The sequence below is a fragment of the Emydura macquarii genome, unplaced genomic scaffold (assembly GCF_026122565.2).
Source record: "Emydura macquarii macquarii isolate MOO-44397 ecotype Brisbane River unplaced genomic scaffold, CSIRO-AGI_Emac_v2 contig_968, whole genome shotgun sequence".
NCBI lineage: Eukaryota > Metazoa > Chordata > Testudines > Chelidae > Emydura > Emydura macquarii.
In genome coordinates this window covers 6,168,058-6,186,752 of record NW_027131105.1, presented here as the reverse complement: position 1 = coordinate 6,186,752, position 18,695 = coordinate 6,168,058, and the positions used below count along the sequence as shown (strand labels likewise).

The window sequence follows — 18,695 nt, the reverse complement described above, 5'->3', positions numbered from 1 at the left end:
TCCCTGCATCCAAACCAAATTCAAAGCCGTACGCAAAAGTAATTGCAGGATTGGGGCCTTATTCCTTAAAGACAGCCTTGCAACAGTCATGAAAATTGTCCAGCCCAGCCACAAAGTCTATCTTACCACCCGTACTCTGATGAAAGGAAAACAATATTTAGTCACACATCCAAAGAAATAAAACCCTTCTCACCCCAGATAAGAGTAAATCTTTGCTTGCATTAAGACAGATGAAATAGTAAACAGATGATAACATTTTCACACATGCCCTGAAACCTTAAAATTCCACCCAGCTTCCAACATCTCAGAAGTGACTGGAGCCAAGTGACTTTTTTTTTTTTTTTTTTTTTTGGGGGGGGGGGGGGGCGGAAACAAACATACATACAGGACACTGTGAGCTTACTTTTGACGGTGTTGTGTAGGCATCTAAGAGGTTCTCCTCTTCCTCCTCTACATCAATGCTAACAAATATTAGTCATGGAAGGGAACAGAGTAGCATCTACTGAAATAAAGGGCTTAACCATGTGTTGCCCTGCACCTTACTCAATCATTTGGAAAACTCTATGGTTCGTCTTGGAAGTATTTTGCCCTACACATGTGCAACCATTTACAGGTTTATTTATTTATTTGGGCATAAGCTTTCGTGGACAGAAACCTGTGGAAAGCCCACAAAAGCTTATGCCCAAATCAATGTGTTAGTCTTTAAGGTGCCACAGAACTCTCATTGTTTTGCTGAAAACAGACTAACACAGCTACCCCTCTGGAACTTGACTCCTAAGTACTTATATGGCTCCTATCATCACACAATCTGAGGTAGGGTAGTGCTACTATCCTCAATTTACAGATGGAGAAAAATGAGGCACACAGGCACTAAGTGATTTGCCCAGGGTCACAGAGAAAATCTACAGCACAGCAGGGAATTGAACCAGTCTCCAGAGTTCCAGGCTAGCACCCTAACCACTGAACCATCCTTACTCTCTTGAGCAATAGTTTACATGTAATTAATTCCTTGCAAGTTATGCTATACAATAACAGCACAGTAAAGACTGAATCAACAAAGTCAGCTAAAAAAGGATGTATTTTGCCTTTTCAGTTAGAAGTCCTGATAGTAAACAAATATCAGAGAAGGATACAGCTCCTGAATGGCATGGATATCCTTGATTCCGGAGTATCTGTTGTCCTTTTTTCGATGAGTCTTAGTAACTCTTTTGTTGAGTACCTGAGGAATAATAAAAGTCCATGACTACTTAAAACTGTTCACACCACTTAATTATATAGCACTTCGCATCTCTAACGATCTTCACAAATGTTAACCAATTAATCCAACCCTAGGTATTAATCGTCACCACCATTTCACAGCTGGAAAAACTGAGGCACAGAGAAATGAAATGTCACCCTAGGCTCTAAAGGAAAACCGCATCAGAGCTAGGATTTGAACTTGGTACTTTCCAGCCCTGTGCTCAAGCCCTCAGACCTCTGTTGAAAAATAAGTTTTTAAAAAATTAAATTTCAAATACAATTTGCTGCTTTAGAACATGCTTAGGTGTCTACTGTCTGCTAAAAATATGGCATAGGTAGGATCCCGCAATCTTAGAGGTCCCAATATCAAGTTATGAAGCTGTTTCTTATCCTACTTTAAAAAATGATGGCATGTCTTGAATATATTAAATTTTCCTTTCTCCCACTCTTTGACTGTTGTGTCTATTTAGATTGTTTGCTTTTCAGAGTGGGACTTGCTAACTATGCATATATAGGCCACAGCACAATGGACTGCTGTTCAGGGTTGGAACCTCTAGGTGTTACTATAATACAAAAAATAAGAAAAATAAATAATCTTCAGAGCAACAAGAAGCCACAACAGAGAATTTAGGGCTAGAATGGTTTGAATTTGTTTCACTCTCAGTTTAAGTAATTTGTCTTAATTATGATAAAGTGGCATTAAAGAAAGTGTTGTTAGACAACATCCTCTAAAACTGCACCATATACAAGGCAAGTTGTACTTTAACTGTGCCTGCAGGTCAAGTTAATGCCCAGCTAGGTTTCAAGTTTGCCTCTTGGTATATTCTAAAGTACAACTTACCTCATCTACACCACAGTGTTGGAATTTGCTGATTAGAACATGCTAGCTATGTGTTCTTAAAAACATTATCTTTTTTTCTACTCTAAACAAAGCAAACTACACCTCCTCCCAACCCTCTATTAGCTGTTTACCAAACATCATCCTTACTTCATGTTCAAAGACATTCAGGGTCTCCACAGTGAGAAGCGAGCCCTCTTCTTTAGTTGTAGTGAAGGCAACTAACTCATTAGCCAAGTCACTCTGGGCCAGTCTGTGCGTCATGCATAGTTCAATCACTGCAAGAGAATAGATATTTTATACAGAGTTGCAGCACTTGATGAATATGCAGATAGCAGCTCTCTTGCTTTAACAGGCAGATCCCACAGTAGTAGTTGTTTAGCACCATAGAGGATAGATTAGTGTGAAATCACACTTGTCCCTCACCGCTGTCTCACAAAAGCGGCACTTTATCCCCCTCACAGCCTCTTTGACAGAGCAACAACTGCATCAGCTGGCATCCCTGCATCTCATCCCAAAACACTGGTCTTCAGAAAGTTAAACACAGGAGATGGAGCCACATGTGACATTAAGCGCAGAAGGAAGCCGTGTGTAAAGATTAAGGTAGGGCGCACGTCACTTTTCTGTTCCATACCCGAACCCCCCGCCCCCAGATCTCCACTCCCCACAACGATTTCAACCGATCACCCCCACCCAGCACGCAATGCCTGCCGCCACCCCACAGCCCGTTACCCACCCCTCCTCACAACCCCATGACACAGCCCCACTGGTCCTCTCCCTGCCCCGACAACCCTTATTGCACCTGCCCCAGAAGCCCTCCACCCCAACTCCCTGATAGCACCTGCCACCTCTCTCACGTTTTTCGGGCACCTCCTCTGCCTCGTAGCCCAACCCGAAAACCTTGAGATCCTCCAGCAGCTCCTCGACGCAGACCGACTCCATTAGTGACGCCCGCCCGCCGCCGGCTAGGTTAAGCTGAAGCAGAGAGTGAGACAAACAGCATATAAACCAAGCGAAAAACCCGCCACCTTCACGCCACTTCAGTGCTTTACGGCACCTGTCACCTTGCCCGGCCCGCTACTTCCTGCTCCTGACCGGCTCCAACAGGAACCGGAAGTTCAGAATCAGCCATGTTTGCTCAGGGTGGCGGGGTTCGGGCTTGTTTGGGCGGAAGTACCTGCTTTGTTTCTTAAATTGTGAAGGGAACCCTCAAAGAGGGCGGGGGTGGTTCGTGCAGTTGTTGCTAACGGCTACCGGAGTTCGTTGAGGCGGCGAGGAAGTGTTCGAGCGGAGCTTTGGGTGGGGGCGGTACGGCAGGTACTGGCGAGCCTTGGTGAGGGGGGAAGTGATGAGAGGGAGCGAGTTGGGAGGGATCCTCCGTCCTGAGCGGGATTAGATAGACTGAGGCCCCCCCCCGCACGGGTGGAATTTATATAATATCTTCCTGAGGGAGAGGGATCAGGAGGCCCCACCCCAGGGTTCAGGGGGAATATATATTGGGGAGGGGGGTTCTTTTTTTGATTAGCAGAGAAGAGACTGAGGAGAAACAACCCCCTCAAAGGCCTAGTGTACTCCCACTGGTGTGTTGCATGGTATTAAACCCATAAGGTAAACCAGTGCAACTTTTCACATAGCCGCTCTTAAATAGATTTAAGCTACTTGTAGCAGTGTGTAGCTTACCTCTCCCAAGCTAATCTAGTGTCACCAGTTTTAAACCAATGTAAATGTGCCCACAGAGCCATGGTTTGCCTAAATTGGCTTTGAAATCAGTTTATGTTAAACTTATCACTGGTGTGTGCAGGGAATTCATCATTAGGAAACCAGGTGGCACTTTATAAAAGGGAATAAGAGACCTTTTTTTTTTTTATTTCAAAGAAAGAACCAAAAGAAGATAAAAATAAAATCACACCCAATGAACACAGGGAACATAGAAATGGAGGGAGAGAGTGGAAGCTGTAAGTGGAAGAGGAAAAATGAAGAAAAAGCAAGGAAAAACCCAGATTTCTAAAGTTAGTTCATTTTATTCCTCCATGTCCCTTCACTTTATTGTATTTCCCTGACTCATGTCCCACAGCTCCATATAAAAGGGAACATCAGAGTGTTGGTAGTGTGAAGTTTCCAGGCCCAGTCTTAAGCCTTGCTTTGCACTTTCAATTCCCATTGGCTTCAATAGTTAGGTCCTGATCCTGGGAAGATGAAACTGCTGATGCATAAGTCAAGCCTTCCTCACTGTCTCTTAGGGCTCATACTCTTAAAGATAATTCACAGTTTATCTGTTTTAGTTTGAATTGTAAGTACTTTGGGCCAACGACTGTGTCTTTTTGTTGTGTGTGTAGACTTTCTTGCATAATGGGGGTGGGGCCTCTAGGCACCATTGCAATACAATTGATGGTAATAATTGCTTTTCTATGCTAATAATAGTAATTTTGTAGGATTCACTAGTGAATACACTAAATAACCTGAATAAGAACTAACCACTCATCACATCTGCAATGTGAAGTTTAAAGGTGACTCGCAAAGAATGTTTCCATTTGATTTTTCAGTATGTGCTGAATATTTTTAATAACCTTCCTGAAAGGTCAGTTAGCATGTATAAAAATTAAAACTTAAAAAAAATATTTTTAGATCCCTCAGATCACACTAGCCAGCTCTGCAGTGAGGTATCACTTTCAAACATCCATAAGTGTCACAGGGCAGGGTTCCCTCATCTTAGATTCCTTACTGCAAACAGTCCTCATGCACACCAGTGGCAAGTTCAACACTATGTGCTTTATAAATGTTTGTTCCTTGCAAAATAAGGCTTTTCCCTAAGCCTTTATCTACTACCAAGGCACAGGGCAGGAGGGAAAGAAACATCTTACTTGCTAAGATGCTGGGCTCTTACACCTTTCCTTCTAGTTTTCCTCCCTTCTGTCTCAACTATCCTCAAATTAGTTGGATTATCAAATCAAATTGGTTGGATTATAGATTGCCTAGCCAACAGTTCTGTCAAAATGGTAAATCCAGTTAGATTTCTGAGAACTATGATCATCCCACAAGTAACTATGCTACTGTTCAAGATCAGGGGCCTAACTGTCCGCTGCTGTAGCTTCAGTGGAGCTAGGTGAGCAAAGAATTTGATCCCATGTTTGTTACTTTGGGTCTCAAGCTTTAGTACAGTAGCTCTTAAGACACTAGCTGTAAAACCCATTTAATGCTGATGTTTTCAGTATGATTGTAAAGGAAACATTTTAGCACTTAGAGTATTCCTAGTGGGCAAGAAGGGTCCAAACTACAGGAATTTAGGATATTTGGCACACATGTAAAGTTGATAAATGACTCCAGTATTGCTTGATGACATTTCAGGGGCTGTATTTTGAACAGAGCTGACATTGGGTTATAGGACAGAAATGTATAAGTAGGGAAATTCTGGCCTAGGAGTTAAATCTGTGAGTGTCTCCAATTCCACCAGCTTTCACGCAAATAACTACTTTAAACTGATCAAAAGTTACATATAACAGTAAATACTACAACTTGAATTTAAGGGGACCATCATACATTAACATCTTCCAAAACAAAAAATAGATTTTTATTTTGAGAGATTTTGTGATCAATACAGTTACTGAGAATCTATAGAGATGCAGATGTTGATTATGAAGAAATCTTTTATGTTGTACACTTTCTTTGAAGTGAGGAGGTTCTATTGAATGGAGAGCAATTTCTTTTCTTCTGTTAGCACAGTTTTTGTTTGGGTTTTTTTGGTTTTGGTTTCCCTAATCAAAGAAAAGCCTGAAAATACCTGAACTTTTCTTTCTCTGATTTTGTAACATGTTCAGTTCAGTGGGAAACAGAATTTGGCATTTACCTTCTTTCCATCTTCTCAGTAGTCCCAGGCAAGGCAGAGTTTCAGGTTTCCATCAGGAAGTAGGTAGCAATTCCAGCAAGAAGAACAGTTCCAAATATAACAGGTGGCAGAACAGGGAAGTAGTTGCCCCTCACACAGACAAGTGGAGCCACCATGGCACCAATATGGGATTCACTGAAACAAAGCCCATACCTTTTTGCCTGTCAACAAGAGATGTAGAAGATTAGACACACAGACCACTAAACACTGCTGTACTGAAAGAAAATGTGTTCCTACACCAATATGAACTGTCCTATCAGTCCAAAAGACAAGAACTTTAGGCCCTGAACCTGCAAATGCTTACCTAAAGGCTTTTTACATGAATAGTGTCAGACTACTCCCTTGCATGAAGTTAAGATCATGCATAAATGTTTGTGTGATGCCCACCATCTTGGCTGCTACTTGTAGGGATTGAACTGGAGATCTCCTGAGTTACTATGGCTTGAGCTAAAGCTCCCTACCTTGACCTGTAACAGGCTCCAATCATCTGTGGATCGGGCACAGAGAGGAATTTGTAACATACATTAACTTGGAGTTACATTTGCTTTAAGGGGTCTTATTCATTTATGTACTTGAGGACCTATGTAATCTTGTCGTGATGTTCACAGTATTAGTAAAATGCATTAGATGAGAAGAGGTGTTTGTTTTCAAGAGCAGAAAATTTCTGATGATCCATACTATGTCCCCACCCTTCTAAGATTTTGCACATAGCCTTTTTCCAGGATTCTTAAAACTCAGCAGCGATTCATGGTGGGTTTCTACAGTAAGGACAAAACAACTTGAATTTATAGCAGACCCACTAGCACAAATATGGATCTGCAGTGTTTCCAATATAATTATCTATTTTAGGAAGCTAACACCCAAACTGTTTGATATCCTGTCATTAGGCATTTGTTAATCCAGATGCTATTTGAAGTTAAGATTAAATCCACATTTAAAAAAAGCTTACTAAACTTTTTGTTTTTGAGCATGAAGAAACCTGTATGGTTTTAAATGCTTGCTTGTTTTACCTTACCCACTACTGAGGTGTGTAAACATGTTATTATACATAGAAAGCCTAGAATGTATTTGCATTCAAGAAACAACATTGTGATCTTGTTTGACTTCAGTAAATTTGGGTTTCTTTTAAATATAGAGCCAGAGAACAAATAGAGGACAGTGGTGAAAATGTGATGCATATGTAGAAAAATGCATGAAGTACATAAATAGAGGGAGACTAGTTAATCTGAGTATGTCTGCATAACAATGATAGCCCAGAGTACAATACTGGGTATATATGTAGTAAGAAACATACACTGCACAACTGAGCTCTCTGGAACACTGAGCTGTGAAAGAGTCAGAAGTGTATCATTGACAGGAATAAAAATGAAACCACCAAGAAGAATTAAATTTTGAAGGAACAGATCCTGACAAATCCAGCAGGATTAAGAGTGCTTGAGCAGTGGAGTCAGCATGTAAAGCAACAGACTCTGTAGAGTGCAATCTCAGTTGTTTGACCTAAAATTAAAACCAGTTTGAAATTCCTCAGGTGGCTGGTTACCAGCAAGACAAAGCAACAAAGACATAACAGTAGTAATCTTTTCTGTTTTTGCCAAAAAGGGAGGATGTGCTATCAGATGATAGTCTTTTAGTAACGTGATCTCTTTAGACTGCTCCTCACCACAGCCAAAATTTATTTAGACTGCACTTGTGAACTAAAGTTCTTGCAATGAGCACAGACAACCTATGCTATTTACCTGATCCCAGTAGTGTAGAATTTTCCTAAATAAAGGTATATACCACTAAAGAAGCTGCCAAGACACCCTTTCCCCAGTGCAGCCTGGGCTGTACCAGGGTTTGCATTTCTTCAAGGAGGAAAAATAATCAGATAAATAACTCATTGCTTTATAAAGATGCTCATATGAATACTGTTTATAACATGTCCTGGTTAGGGGAGATGGACCATGGATCATCAGGGGTGCCCCACAGTATCTGCACTTTCCTTTACACACCAGATTTATGGAATGATAAAAGTCTCTCAAGTTGAGTCTAGTTTTGGTGTTGAATTTTGTCAGGATAGGCCTAACAACATCTTATCATTCTTATCATTTACTTATTACCCAGCCTTTGTTTCACAATCTACCTAAGCTACACATCCCACATGGCCTGTTTGGGTAGTGTTCACATCTCTGAGGGATCTTGCATGTGCAGTAGAATTATTGAAATTAAGCCAGCCATTCACACTGTTAGTAGTAGTATCTCAGGGAATATCAGAAATTCAAGTATAATTATGACATTGAGTAGAAGATGCAAGTCTGTCTATGGAAGAAAGGTAAAACCTGTGTAATAACACATGAAACCACAGTTGTCCAATAGAGATTTCCCTGCTTTCTTTTTATTTAATTTATATAGAGTCTACATTTGAGGGCCTAAAACATTGAAAGCCTGGTTATGAAATCCAGAAAATAGTTTCAGGTGCAAATATGTTCACAATTACCATTAGTCCAGCACGGAAAAGGAAAGACGTTATGGTGATGCAGCATCCAACAAAAATCATGTTTGTAGTGGAGACCAGCAGGAATGTCAATTGCTCCAAACAGCACCTGAATCAAGTAAATGCTCAACCTGAATTTTTGCAAGTCCATTGTCAGACCATAATAGGCAAAGGCACTGGAAACACTGGGCAGAGTAGAAGTCGACGTATTTAAAAGCTATAATGTTCAGTTTTAATTTAATTTTCACAAACTTAACTCTCTAAATAGACAATTAACCCCTTAGCTTAACACATATCATGTGCGCCCTCCAGGGCCACCAAAGGCTTGCTTGGTGTTTATCACACTATACCAGCTGTGTATGCCTGTGCTCAATTTTATGGATATCCACAAATGGTCTGCAGAAAAGAGACAGTTAAAAATAGTGTGCTAGGAGGAAAAATTGAGTTGTTTGTTGTGACTGATCAAGATGATTGCTGGCCCTAACCTTGGCATATAATCACTTAAATCCAGTCTAAATTAGAAAAACTTGGATATAGAATGTGCATTTTGCTTTGAATTGGAGCTTTGTGTATATGCGCCAAAATGACAGGGTGGCTAAATTTTGCAAAGGAACAGAAAAGAATAAACCACAGAGAAATAATAGTCGAGTTTTAATAACACTTTTAAAATTTTATTTTTGGCATTAAAAGTCAGTTTCTACAATACAAAATAAAACTACTCAATATATGTGTGTAATATAATCCCTGATATTGACTCTCCTGGCAATGTTAAATAAGCATGCTAATCACCTCAAAATCCCCTTAACATCACATAGGAATATAAAAATTAGCAAATGACATGAACAAATTGACCTCAGAGAGAAAGATTTGGAGAGAGTTCATGCCACTTTAAGCTTGGATAAGTACAGCAGAAGAGTGGAAAGACAAGGGTGAAACAGGTGAAAGATGCTTGGCTATTGCAGTCTTGAGGCACAAGAAATCCCAGATCAACCATTTCAAGGGAAAGCCTTCACAGTATACCTGTGAATGACATGCACACCTTGCCAGTTCCCTGGGCCCTATCTGACTGTCCCTTTCTTAGATATATTCTCAAGTGTAAAGGGAGCATGGAATAGGGCTCATTTAAGGAAAACTGGAAATACAGCCCTAGTCCTTTTGGGGTCTCTCTCAGGAAATTTAGAGACAAAAAGCCAGAGGCTGAAATGGATGTTCTGGGGGTGGGCGAGGGGAGAAGAAGGGAAAGTAAAGACCAGTAATACAGGAACAGAAAGGGAAGAGGTTACCTTGGCAATTGTAATATTTACCACTTCAGTTAGAATCTTCACTAACAAAACAATCAAGGACAAATCCAAAAAGCAAAGTGGGGAGAAGGAGCCTAGAAAAATGTGACCTCTGGAAGACAGCAGGTTTTCTAAAATACTCTGTATGGTGCGTTCTACAAGAGGGTTAGCATTATCCCCCACTGGCATCATCAGACATACTTATCCATTTTTAAAAAAGAGCACATAATTGAATGAGAGAGCCCACATATGGCTTTGGCACTGTGTCCTGCAGTTTCTCTCCAAATTGTTGCACTAAAAATTAAAAACAGAGTGATTTTAGCTGCCTGAGGGAAGGTGCAGAAAGGCTTCCAAGGACAAGGCAATCAGGCTGAAGGGTAGGAATTGATAAAAGTATCTCCATGCATACAGGTGGGGTCCCTTTGTCCAAAGTGAGGCTAGGTTAGAGGCAGCAGGGAGGAGGAGGCGATTCCCCCTCCCTTATCCCAACACAAAGGCACTTGCAGCTGAGATTACATGGGAAAGAAAGCTGAATGGCTGGATGGGATGGCTCCTTTTCTTCTTCAAGCAAACATGGTTAGCTGTAACCACTGCAGAGGAGAAAGAAAGAAGAAAGTGTATCATCTCCAGGAACTTCTCTCCATTTCCACCTGAAACCATTACCACATTAACCAAGAATCATTGTGCATTTCTTTGTACTACATCTAAAGGAAGGAAATCTGTAAAGCATGAATAGCATAAAATGTTTGTTTATACAATAAAAGTGTGTGTCTATGCCCTCTGCTTGCTCAAAGCCTTTCAGACTCTACTTTCATGTCCACCTAAGGGTATGATCCAAAATCCAGTGAAATGACTCCTATTAACAGTGGTCTTTGGGTCAGGCCCCAGATGAGGAGACCATTAGCTGACAGCACTACTCTGCTGAGATAAATCAAAATGTCTTGGTAAACCTACCAGTTTGTATAAAAAACCAAGGTAATTTATGGAAACACTTGGGGGGCAAATTGGTGTTTGAGACAAAGACTTACTAATTACTAATTATTATAATTCTTTGCATGTCTGTAGCCACTTTCATCAAGGACCACAATTTAGTAATAGTAGTAGTAAGTATTAATGAATTGGAAGCCTCACCATACACATATGAGGTAGGTATTACTGCTAGAGATGGGTAAACTGAGGCACACTGATATGCCCAAAATTGGTGAGAGACCCCAGACAGAACCCAGAAATCCTTATTCTCAGTCATTTGTTCTAAATACTGGAGGACACTGTCACCACCTCTTGTGTGGCTGAATGTGTAGTGAATTGGAATTATTGTTCTTATGATTCATAGAATAATGAGCAAGGGGAAGAGTAAGACCAACATGGGAAGTGTTAATATTTACTCCAGAGGGCCAGCTATGGGGGAGTAGGAGACCCACACAAACCGGGGGGAGGGGGGTTGGTACCTTAAATAAGTCGAAAGTGACAATTCCATCTTTATCTGTGTCCAGAGCTTGAAAAAAACCTAGTGATGGGAAAAGGGGGGAGGAGGGGAATGTTTTGTAATTAGTATTTTTTTAATTGCACCGTTTTGAAACTTTTATGCCTCTGAGTAATTCTCAGAACTCCTCTAGAAAGTAGTATATCTCTGAATTTTCTCCAAATGGAATAGCACCACTTCATCAAGAAGACCTACTGGAAAATATTTACCTCCCCTTTACTGCTTTTTAATCCAACATTGCATCCGAATCCATTGAACGAAACACATGTACAATTCTTGTTACCAACAGAACAAATAAAGGTAGGACTTAGTCCTTTCAAATCTAAATAAAGACTGGAGGGAGGGAATAAATTGTGATGCTGAAATTTGCAATAAAGTTATTAACAGATGCTTTGACTAACAATCTTCATTGAAGAAATCTATGTTCTGCATATAATCCCTGCCATCTACCATCCTTGAATGTCTCCTAGAATTAACCTTGATGGTCTGCTAATCCTAATAAATAGCTTTACAACAGTTATTGAATATTCTGCCAGTAGCACCATCAACCAATGGCTTACGGTCAAGAGATTGAATAGTGGCAATGCAAAATGCTTGCTGTCGGAAAAACACTGTCAGCACCAAATGGGTTACTTGGTACCATGGGCATTAGTACCCAAACTTCCTGAGTTGCCACAGTTCAAGAGAATATTTTTAAGGTTGAATACATTAAATCTGATTTCCAGCTGGATTGCGCACATAGAAGTCTGTATAGCGCCACAATATGCAATTCTTACCCACAGGGTTGGAAACAAGAAATTAGAAACATAAAAATACCCTCAGAAATTTGTACTCACGGAACATGGTTTCAAGTCGCACTAAACAGCACACAAAGTTATCGAAGTCAATAGCTAAGTCAGGCTCAGAATAACGGGTGATGATCAATTCGTACAGTTTCTTGTTCAGTTTAAAGCCTGTCAAGACAAATTACTATTTTAAAAAGTCAAGCAAGTTAAAACAGCATTACACCACTTGATTTCAGGCACATAAATACTAAGTGGAGTAGACAGAACAGTCTTGGAAAGTCCTGTATGTATAGAGAGATCTGTTTATTCATCATTGAGGCTAAGAACTTAACAGGATTCAAAAAAGGATTGACCATTTATATAGATAACCAGAATATCCTGGGTTACAGTAAGAATTAAAAATCCCAAGAGTTTTGGAAGGGATATAAACATTTATGTTTTAGGATATAAACCAATGGGGTTAGGAAAAACTCTCTCTGTGGGCAGGTTATTCTATAACTACAGGGTTTCTGAGGCAGCTTCTATGGGCATTGATGAGAACAGGATAGACTGTTAGATGGACCACTGGGCCGATCCAGTATGACTATTCCTGTGTTGCTACTACCAATCAAATCTTTTCATTTTGGGTTGTAACAAGCAGGTACTCAGGTTTTATGTGCAACCACAAGGAGGCGCATCATTTCTTGCAGAGTAGCACTTAGGTTAGCTACATCTAAAACAATTTAACTGTCTCAGATTTTACTGTAGCTCTCTTCTTTACCCTTGCTCAGAATTTTAACCTATCATACAACAATTTGGTCATTTTTCTACAGAGGCTAGCTACATGAATTATCTGGACAAACCTATCAAAACCTTGGTTCATCGTGGTTGGAATAAAGGGTGCAAGTGATATTTGTTTGGTTTCAGATGGAAAAGATTACGAATAACAACTGACAAATGAATTAAATGGAAGGCAGTAAGTTAACTCCATCATAGAAGGTGATACATCACCTGCCGACTCCAACGCCATTCGCATTTCATAGGCACTCATGCTTCCAGACTTGTCTAAATCAAACTTTCTAAAGACACCCTTAACAAAAAAACAAAAAAGTACACATGAGGATACTGGACACTCCTGAAGCAGGGTCAGCAATCTCATGAACTGTAATAAAGAGAGTAACACAGCCCACTGAAAATGTGCAAAGATACCACATTGCTGTGTAGAGGAACAACAAAGACCAAATAAAGAAAACACCAAATAGTCAGTGATAGGTGACACCAGAAACTCTCTGTCATCGATATGGATAAGCTAAAGGAAGCAAAGGCAGAGGATCAATAGCAACTTCACCTACCAGGTAACTCCTAATTTTGTTCCAGAGGATGTTGAATTCCACCAATCCTAATTTCCCATTTCCATCTCTCTGTTCAGGAAAATTGATTAAGGAGAAATGTTTGCAAGGGATTGTACTTTCTAAAGAGGATCTTCTTCTCCCATCACACCCTGTGAATAGACCAACCAAAGTCTCCACAAAACACTAACACGCTGGTAGCTATAATATGTTATTTTTACTCAATTAAAGAAAATCCCTTTATTACTGCTCTACATCTTACAAGCATGAGACACTCTCACCCTGAGATCATAGACATCTTGAACCCAAAGTGCCTGGAAGTCAGTTGCATGTAACAAAGATGCAGAAGGAGGATACATCCATGAGGTTCACCATGCTTCGGCATGACTCGATACTGAACCCTTTAGTCCGGAGGTCTTTATCTGAAGTTTAAAGCAAAGAGGGGGCAAGGGTGAGGCACACAGCAGGGTTGTTTATAATGCACTGTATGAAAAGCAAGCACCCTCATTACAAACACTTGACACTATAAAATTTCAACTATACCAGGTTGGTTTGTTTAAGATTTCTTGTAAGAGTGGAACCTTAACGCAGGAGTGAAGCAAATAATTATTTTCATTTCTATCCTCTGCTACCAGTTAATGAGATTGCTTTAAACAGGTGGAAGAGAGAAATATATGATCCTGTCCCATATATTGGTACAACACTGATACTCAAAAAAGATTCTCAGTTCCCAAGCTACAGCCACCAGTCTGGGTGCATCAGATTGCTGGTACTGCTTCAACAAAGCACAGAAACACATGATGCACTAGATTACACAGATTGGCTAAAAATACCTAGATTTGGACTATGACACTAATAGGTTATCTGAGTTATCTGATGCTGGTTTTTTCATTACTTACGTTTACTTATGATTTTGTTGAGGATTGTCTGCAATTCTGAGACGCTGACTTCCATATCCTGGAAGAAATAATATTGCATTTCTGTAGTGTCTCACCCCAAAGTGCTTATACTGATGTACAAATTATATACAGAACCACCCACTGCTAAGATGCAGCCACATTTATTAAATGAACTGTGGCAGTAATTAACAGTGCACAGCAATACCACATATTAGTTTAGGATGGGAAATGAAGAATTTGCTATCCAACTGAAACTTCAGGAGGAATTTTAGAGGCAGAAGGTAATTACTCAAATTGCAATTTGGCTAGAATGACTTGGGCCAAACCCTCTATGTTTCTGTGAGAAGTCGGTGTCTTGAGATCTTAGATTAATAGATTTAAAGGCCAGGAGAGACCTAGTCTGACCTGCATAGCACAAGGTGGAGAATCCCACCCAATAATTTCTGCATCACACCCATAACTTCTACTTCAGCTGTAGCAAATCTATAAGAAAGGTATCCAGTCTTGATTTAAAGACTTCAGGTGATGAAGAATCCACCACATCCCTAGCTAAATTGTTCTAGTGATTAATTAACCTCACTGTTAAAAATGTCCCCCTTATTTCTTATCTGAATTTGTCTACCTTCAGCTTCCAAACACTGGATCTCATTGTGTCTTTTCTGCAAAATTAAAGAGCTGTCTACTTTCAGAAATCCTTTCCCCATGTATTTACTTGTGGAACCTGATAAAGTCACTTCTTATTCTTCTCTTGAGTAAACTACATAGACAGAGCTTAAGTCTCTGACACTATGGTACGTTTCCCAGATCTTGAATCATGCTTGTAGCTCTTTTCTGTACCTTTTTTTCAATTGTTCAACATCCTTTTTGAAATGTGAACACCAGAATTGGACACAGTATTGCAGTAATGGTCTCATTAATGCCATATACAGAGGCAATACCACTCCTTTCTCCTACTTTATATTACCCTTCTTATACTTCCAAGGACTGTTTGTGCCCTCTTAGCTACAGCATCGCACAGGGAGCTCATGTTCAACTTTAATTACCAAAAACTGTCCAGATCAGACCTCCAGCATCAGTGTTTGCTCCTGCTACCACATGAAGGCATTAATGCAGTAATGAGGCAGTAGGAAAAAGATCAACTAACAAAATAGCCAACATCATTTCACGTAGAACCTCATTTTTCTTTGGAGGTCATCCATTCAGCTACTGAGGCCTAGTCATACTTATCTGATGACATCATGTGAAGCAAAATATTAGTCTAGCGACTGAACTAAAGTATGGTATGGGGAGAAAATAATTAGAATTAGACGATTCAGACCTCAAGTGTCCTAAACCTGAAAGAGGACAAACAATACAGCCAGCTCATTTTGCTGAATAACTGGAAAGCATTTTATTTTGTGTAACCTATAGAGATGATGCTTGTATATTACATAGAAATGTGCTGAAATGTATGTAGAGAACTGGTTTTTGGGCCCAAATTTGGCCTTGATAATAATATGGCCTAGTAAAATGTAAGTGAAGTAAAGTGAGACAATTCAGAGGCAAGTTAGAGATAAGTTAGGGCGTAACCCCAGGTCAAATAATAAATATGTTTTTGTTTTAAATTATTTTAGCAGGTGTTACAGGGAAATTTTGGGATGGTTTAAAATATTGTTCACTGCAGAAATTGCTTTGATGAAAATGATCATTAGAATGATGTTTGATATTAATAGCCAATGAAGAAGAAGACATCTGGGTTTTGGGGTGCAGAAGATTAAATTTAGTAGCGGAAATATAGATATGGTTAAAGGTAGTCTTAATTAATGAAGAAGTGTTGTTATAATTTATTATAAATATAGTAGTATGCTAATTTTAGATTAGTGCATTCATTCACCATCAAGATACCATTAGAGAGAGGATTATATGCCTCATCTTCACCATTTCATCTTGGAATGTGAACATAAAGGCAATGTATGGTTATACTGCAATGCTTGTTCGCTTCAACTAATTATTTTGTTTTAAATAAAGTTTTTAATTCTTCACTCACAGTCCTCCAATAAATTAAATTATCTGTAACTGCCCTGGAGGCTCAAGCCTTAAAGAGTTCAGTCTGGTTCTATTTCTTACCTTTAAACTCTTATTTGGGAACACATAAATCAAGGTTACACTTGCTCCAGTTGCTCACAAAATGATACCGTAATAGATAGGGACTCCACAATGGGACCATTATATACAGTGCATAGATTTTTCTTTATACACGTTGCTTTTCCACCCATTACCAAAGAAATAAGAGTTGCAGCCCCACCTGCTCCAAAGTTAGCAAGTTGGACACATACTTGCCCATTTACCTTAGCTCAGTAAGAAAAGCATGCTTACCGCTCCAGCGAGCTGCTTGAAAAGATGCTTGAAACTTTCATCAATCTCACTTTCAGAAAGCACTTTCTGAGGAAAGAGAAAAAATAGAGTTGGAGAAGCCAGCACTGGACTTTTGATTGACTACTTCTCAGAAGAGTAAGATACATAGTCCATGAAAGATATAGAGCAAGGAAATAAGTATCCTAGGAAATCTGTTAGCCCATGGCTGGACAGGAGAATACAGAAGTAGTAAAGATTTCATGGCAAGAACTAGAAATAGCCAAGCAGTAGATTCATATTTGAATCTCACATTCAGCCTCTCACTCTTTAAACCCAGTGGGGTGTGGCTATTCAGTGAAAATAATGCATTAGCTCCTGAGGGAGTTAAGTTTAGGTCACTCTAGCAAAACCTTAGCACCATTAAATCAGAACTCTTATGCAAGTCCAGTTTCCCTAGAGATCAGAGACATTGCATAGGGATGGGGAACTATAGAAGGTAAAAATCTATGTGCAACCCAGATTTTCTGCTATTCAGGCTTCTCGTTACATGACACAACTAGGTTGACTCAGCCTCAGAAGCTGTACTACAGGGTTAGTCAATTATTTTTTGTCAAGATCCAAATATCTTGGTCAGATATAGTCAAGGTCCAGACTCCAGAGAAAATAATAAAAAATAACAATAATGATAACAACATAAGTAAATAAAAAGATTTCAGGGTCCGTTCCAAAGCATCTGGCGGTCTAGATTTCGCCCGCAGTCTGCCTATTGACTACCCCTGTTGTACTACATGGATAGAGCCATATAGTAGCTAGTTAGGGATATGGCACAGAAATGGATCTCTGGCTTCTTATGCAAAAAAGCACTTAGTAACTGCCAAGTTCCAGCTGCCTATTCTACTAGAGAGGCCAAGCATTGGCATGCAGATTTTAGCATGGAAAGGTAAAATAATTAAAAAGTTATCAGAATAATGTATGGAAAGGGGAGGAGCCTTTTATGATAACTACATAAACAGGGCCCTCAGAACACAAACCACAGGCTGTGAACTGAAACCAAGTGACTGTGCTAGAACTCTGAGTGGTCTTAAACCTCAAAAAGGAATCCTTAGTCTCTGCTCTTGCAGAGGGTAGTGGACAAGGGGTTCTTACCTCATCTGGAAGATTAGCCTGGATCGGATCATCCATCTCCCTGCAGAAAGACAGACAAATGTCCATGAAGGAATCAAAATAGTAAAACCAATGTGACAAGAGAGGAAGTACTGTGTGGTCACAATATTTTATGAGTATGTATAAATGCTGTACATTGGTTCTCAAGGGGACAAGTTTCTGGGTGCAAGAGAGGCTGGTACCTCTGCTTCAGAAATGTTATGGCAGTCCTGAACCCTTATGGGCCCAGGGAGATAGATCAAAGGATCTAACCCAGGATCTCTGGCATAGCAGGGCATAATACTATGCATTGTATCAGCCCTCTCTTTTTCCAACCATCACACCTCCTACATTGGTTTCCACAGCCACACTGACTAAAGCCTTGGCTGATCTAGAATAGATAAGTTTGTGTCACATTCCTTCTTCACAGTCAACCAGAGAGAGAAAAATATGACATTTGGGAACAAGGATGCCCAAAGATTGCAAAAATCTGATAATAGAGATACATGAATAAAATCCCAAACTCATATACTAACTGCAGCCCTGCGAAAGGGCCTTGATATTATTAAAGGTCTCCCTGTTTGGCCCTTGATTGGGAAGTCCTGATAGGCTACCATCAGTTAGAAAAAGCAAGTATACAGGTGCCAGCGGGGGTGGTGGTGTTTGATATGATTCATCCCTCACCCTTCTGGGACCCAATTCCTGGAAAACAGCTATTAGTTCACACAAAACACCTGCCATCATCAAAGATGAACCGTGAGACTTACTCAGTTCCAGCTTTTTTCTCTGAGAAGACCCTGAGGACAAAATCTCCTTCCTTGTTAGGTTCGAAGGTGGAAGGCACAACAATATACTCCCCTGGAGGCAACTTGAAGCGTGTGCTGACTTCACGAAGGTTTATGAACTGCTCCGAGCGGGCTCGTGAGGCATTCGCCAGAAAGAAATCTCGTTTCAGGTGAATTGCAGACTGGCCCACAAACTGCCAGAGAGAGAGAGAGAGAGAGACATAT

The 18,695-nt window shown here is 40.0% G+C and overlaps 2 protein-coding genes and 1 long non-coding RNA gene across 6 annotated transcripts in view; 1 reads left to right on the top strand and 2 right to left on the bottom strand.

The window, feature by feature from the left end:
• The window catches only part of POLA2 (DNA polymerase alpha 2, accessory subunit), a 34,616-nt gene extending 31,486 nt beyond the window's left edge, over positions 1-3,130 (bottom strand). Inside the window, exons 1-4 of one of the 2 annotated variants that reach the window (XM_067544442.1) lie at positions 2,926-3,130; positions 2,228-2,355; positions 1,134-1,219; positions 404-461 (exon numbers count right to left, since the gene is read on the bottom strand). In XM_067544442.1, the coding sequence (XP_067400543.1) occupies positions 404-461; positions 1,134-1,219; positions 2,228-2,355; positions 2,926-3,019 (366 nt within the window). In that variant the 5' untranslated portion in view covers positions 3,020-3,130. The remainder of the gene's footprint in view (positions 1-403; positions 462-1,133; positions 1,220-2,227; positions 2,356-2,925) is intronic. The other variant, XM_067544443.1, reaches the window with a different exon arrangement.
• Positions 3,131-3,253: 123 nt separating this feature from the next.
• LOC137150211 (uncharacterized) lies at positions 3,254-10,496 on the top strand. 2 transcript variants are annotated; one of them, XR_010918932.1, is made up of 3 exons: positions 3,254-3,394; positions 3,953-4,086; positions 10,125-10,496. It is a non-coding gene; the product is annotated as an uncharacterized lncRNA (long non-coding RNA). The 2 variants fall into 2 exon arrangements; XR_010918933.1 differs by having other exon boundaries at positions 3,254-3,410.
• The window catches only part of CAPN1 (calpain 1), a 47,492-nt gene continuing 37,874 nt past the window's right edge, over positions 9,078-18,695 (bottom strand). For both annotated transcript variants that reach the window (XM_067543978.1, XM_067543977.1), the window contains exons 13-22: positions 18,453-18,664; positions 17,689-17,728; positions 16,564-16,629; positions 14,209-14,266; positions 13,667-13,731; positions 13,313-13,381; positions 12,972-13,050; positions 12,033-12,149; positions 11,162-11,220; positions 9,078-10,303 (exon numbers count right to left, since the gene is read on the bottom strand). In XM_067543978.1, the coding sequence (XP_067400079.1) occupies positions 10,277-10,303; positions 11,162-11,220; positions 12,033-12,149; positions 12,972-13,050; positions 13,313-13,381; positions 13,667-13,731; positions 14,209-14,266; positions 16,564-16,629; positions 17,689-17,728; positions 18,453-18,664 (792 nt within the window). In that variant the 3' untranslated portion in view covers positions 9,078-10,276. The remainder of the gene's footprint in view (positions 10,304-11,161; positions 11,221-12,032; positions 12,150-12,971; positions 13,051-13,312; positions 13,382-13,666; positions 13,732-14,208; positions 14,267-16,563; positions 16,630-17,688; positions 17,729-18,452; positions 18,665-18,695) is intronic.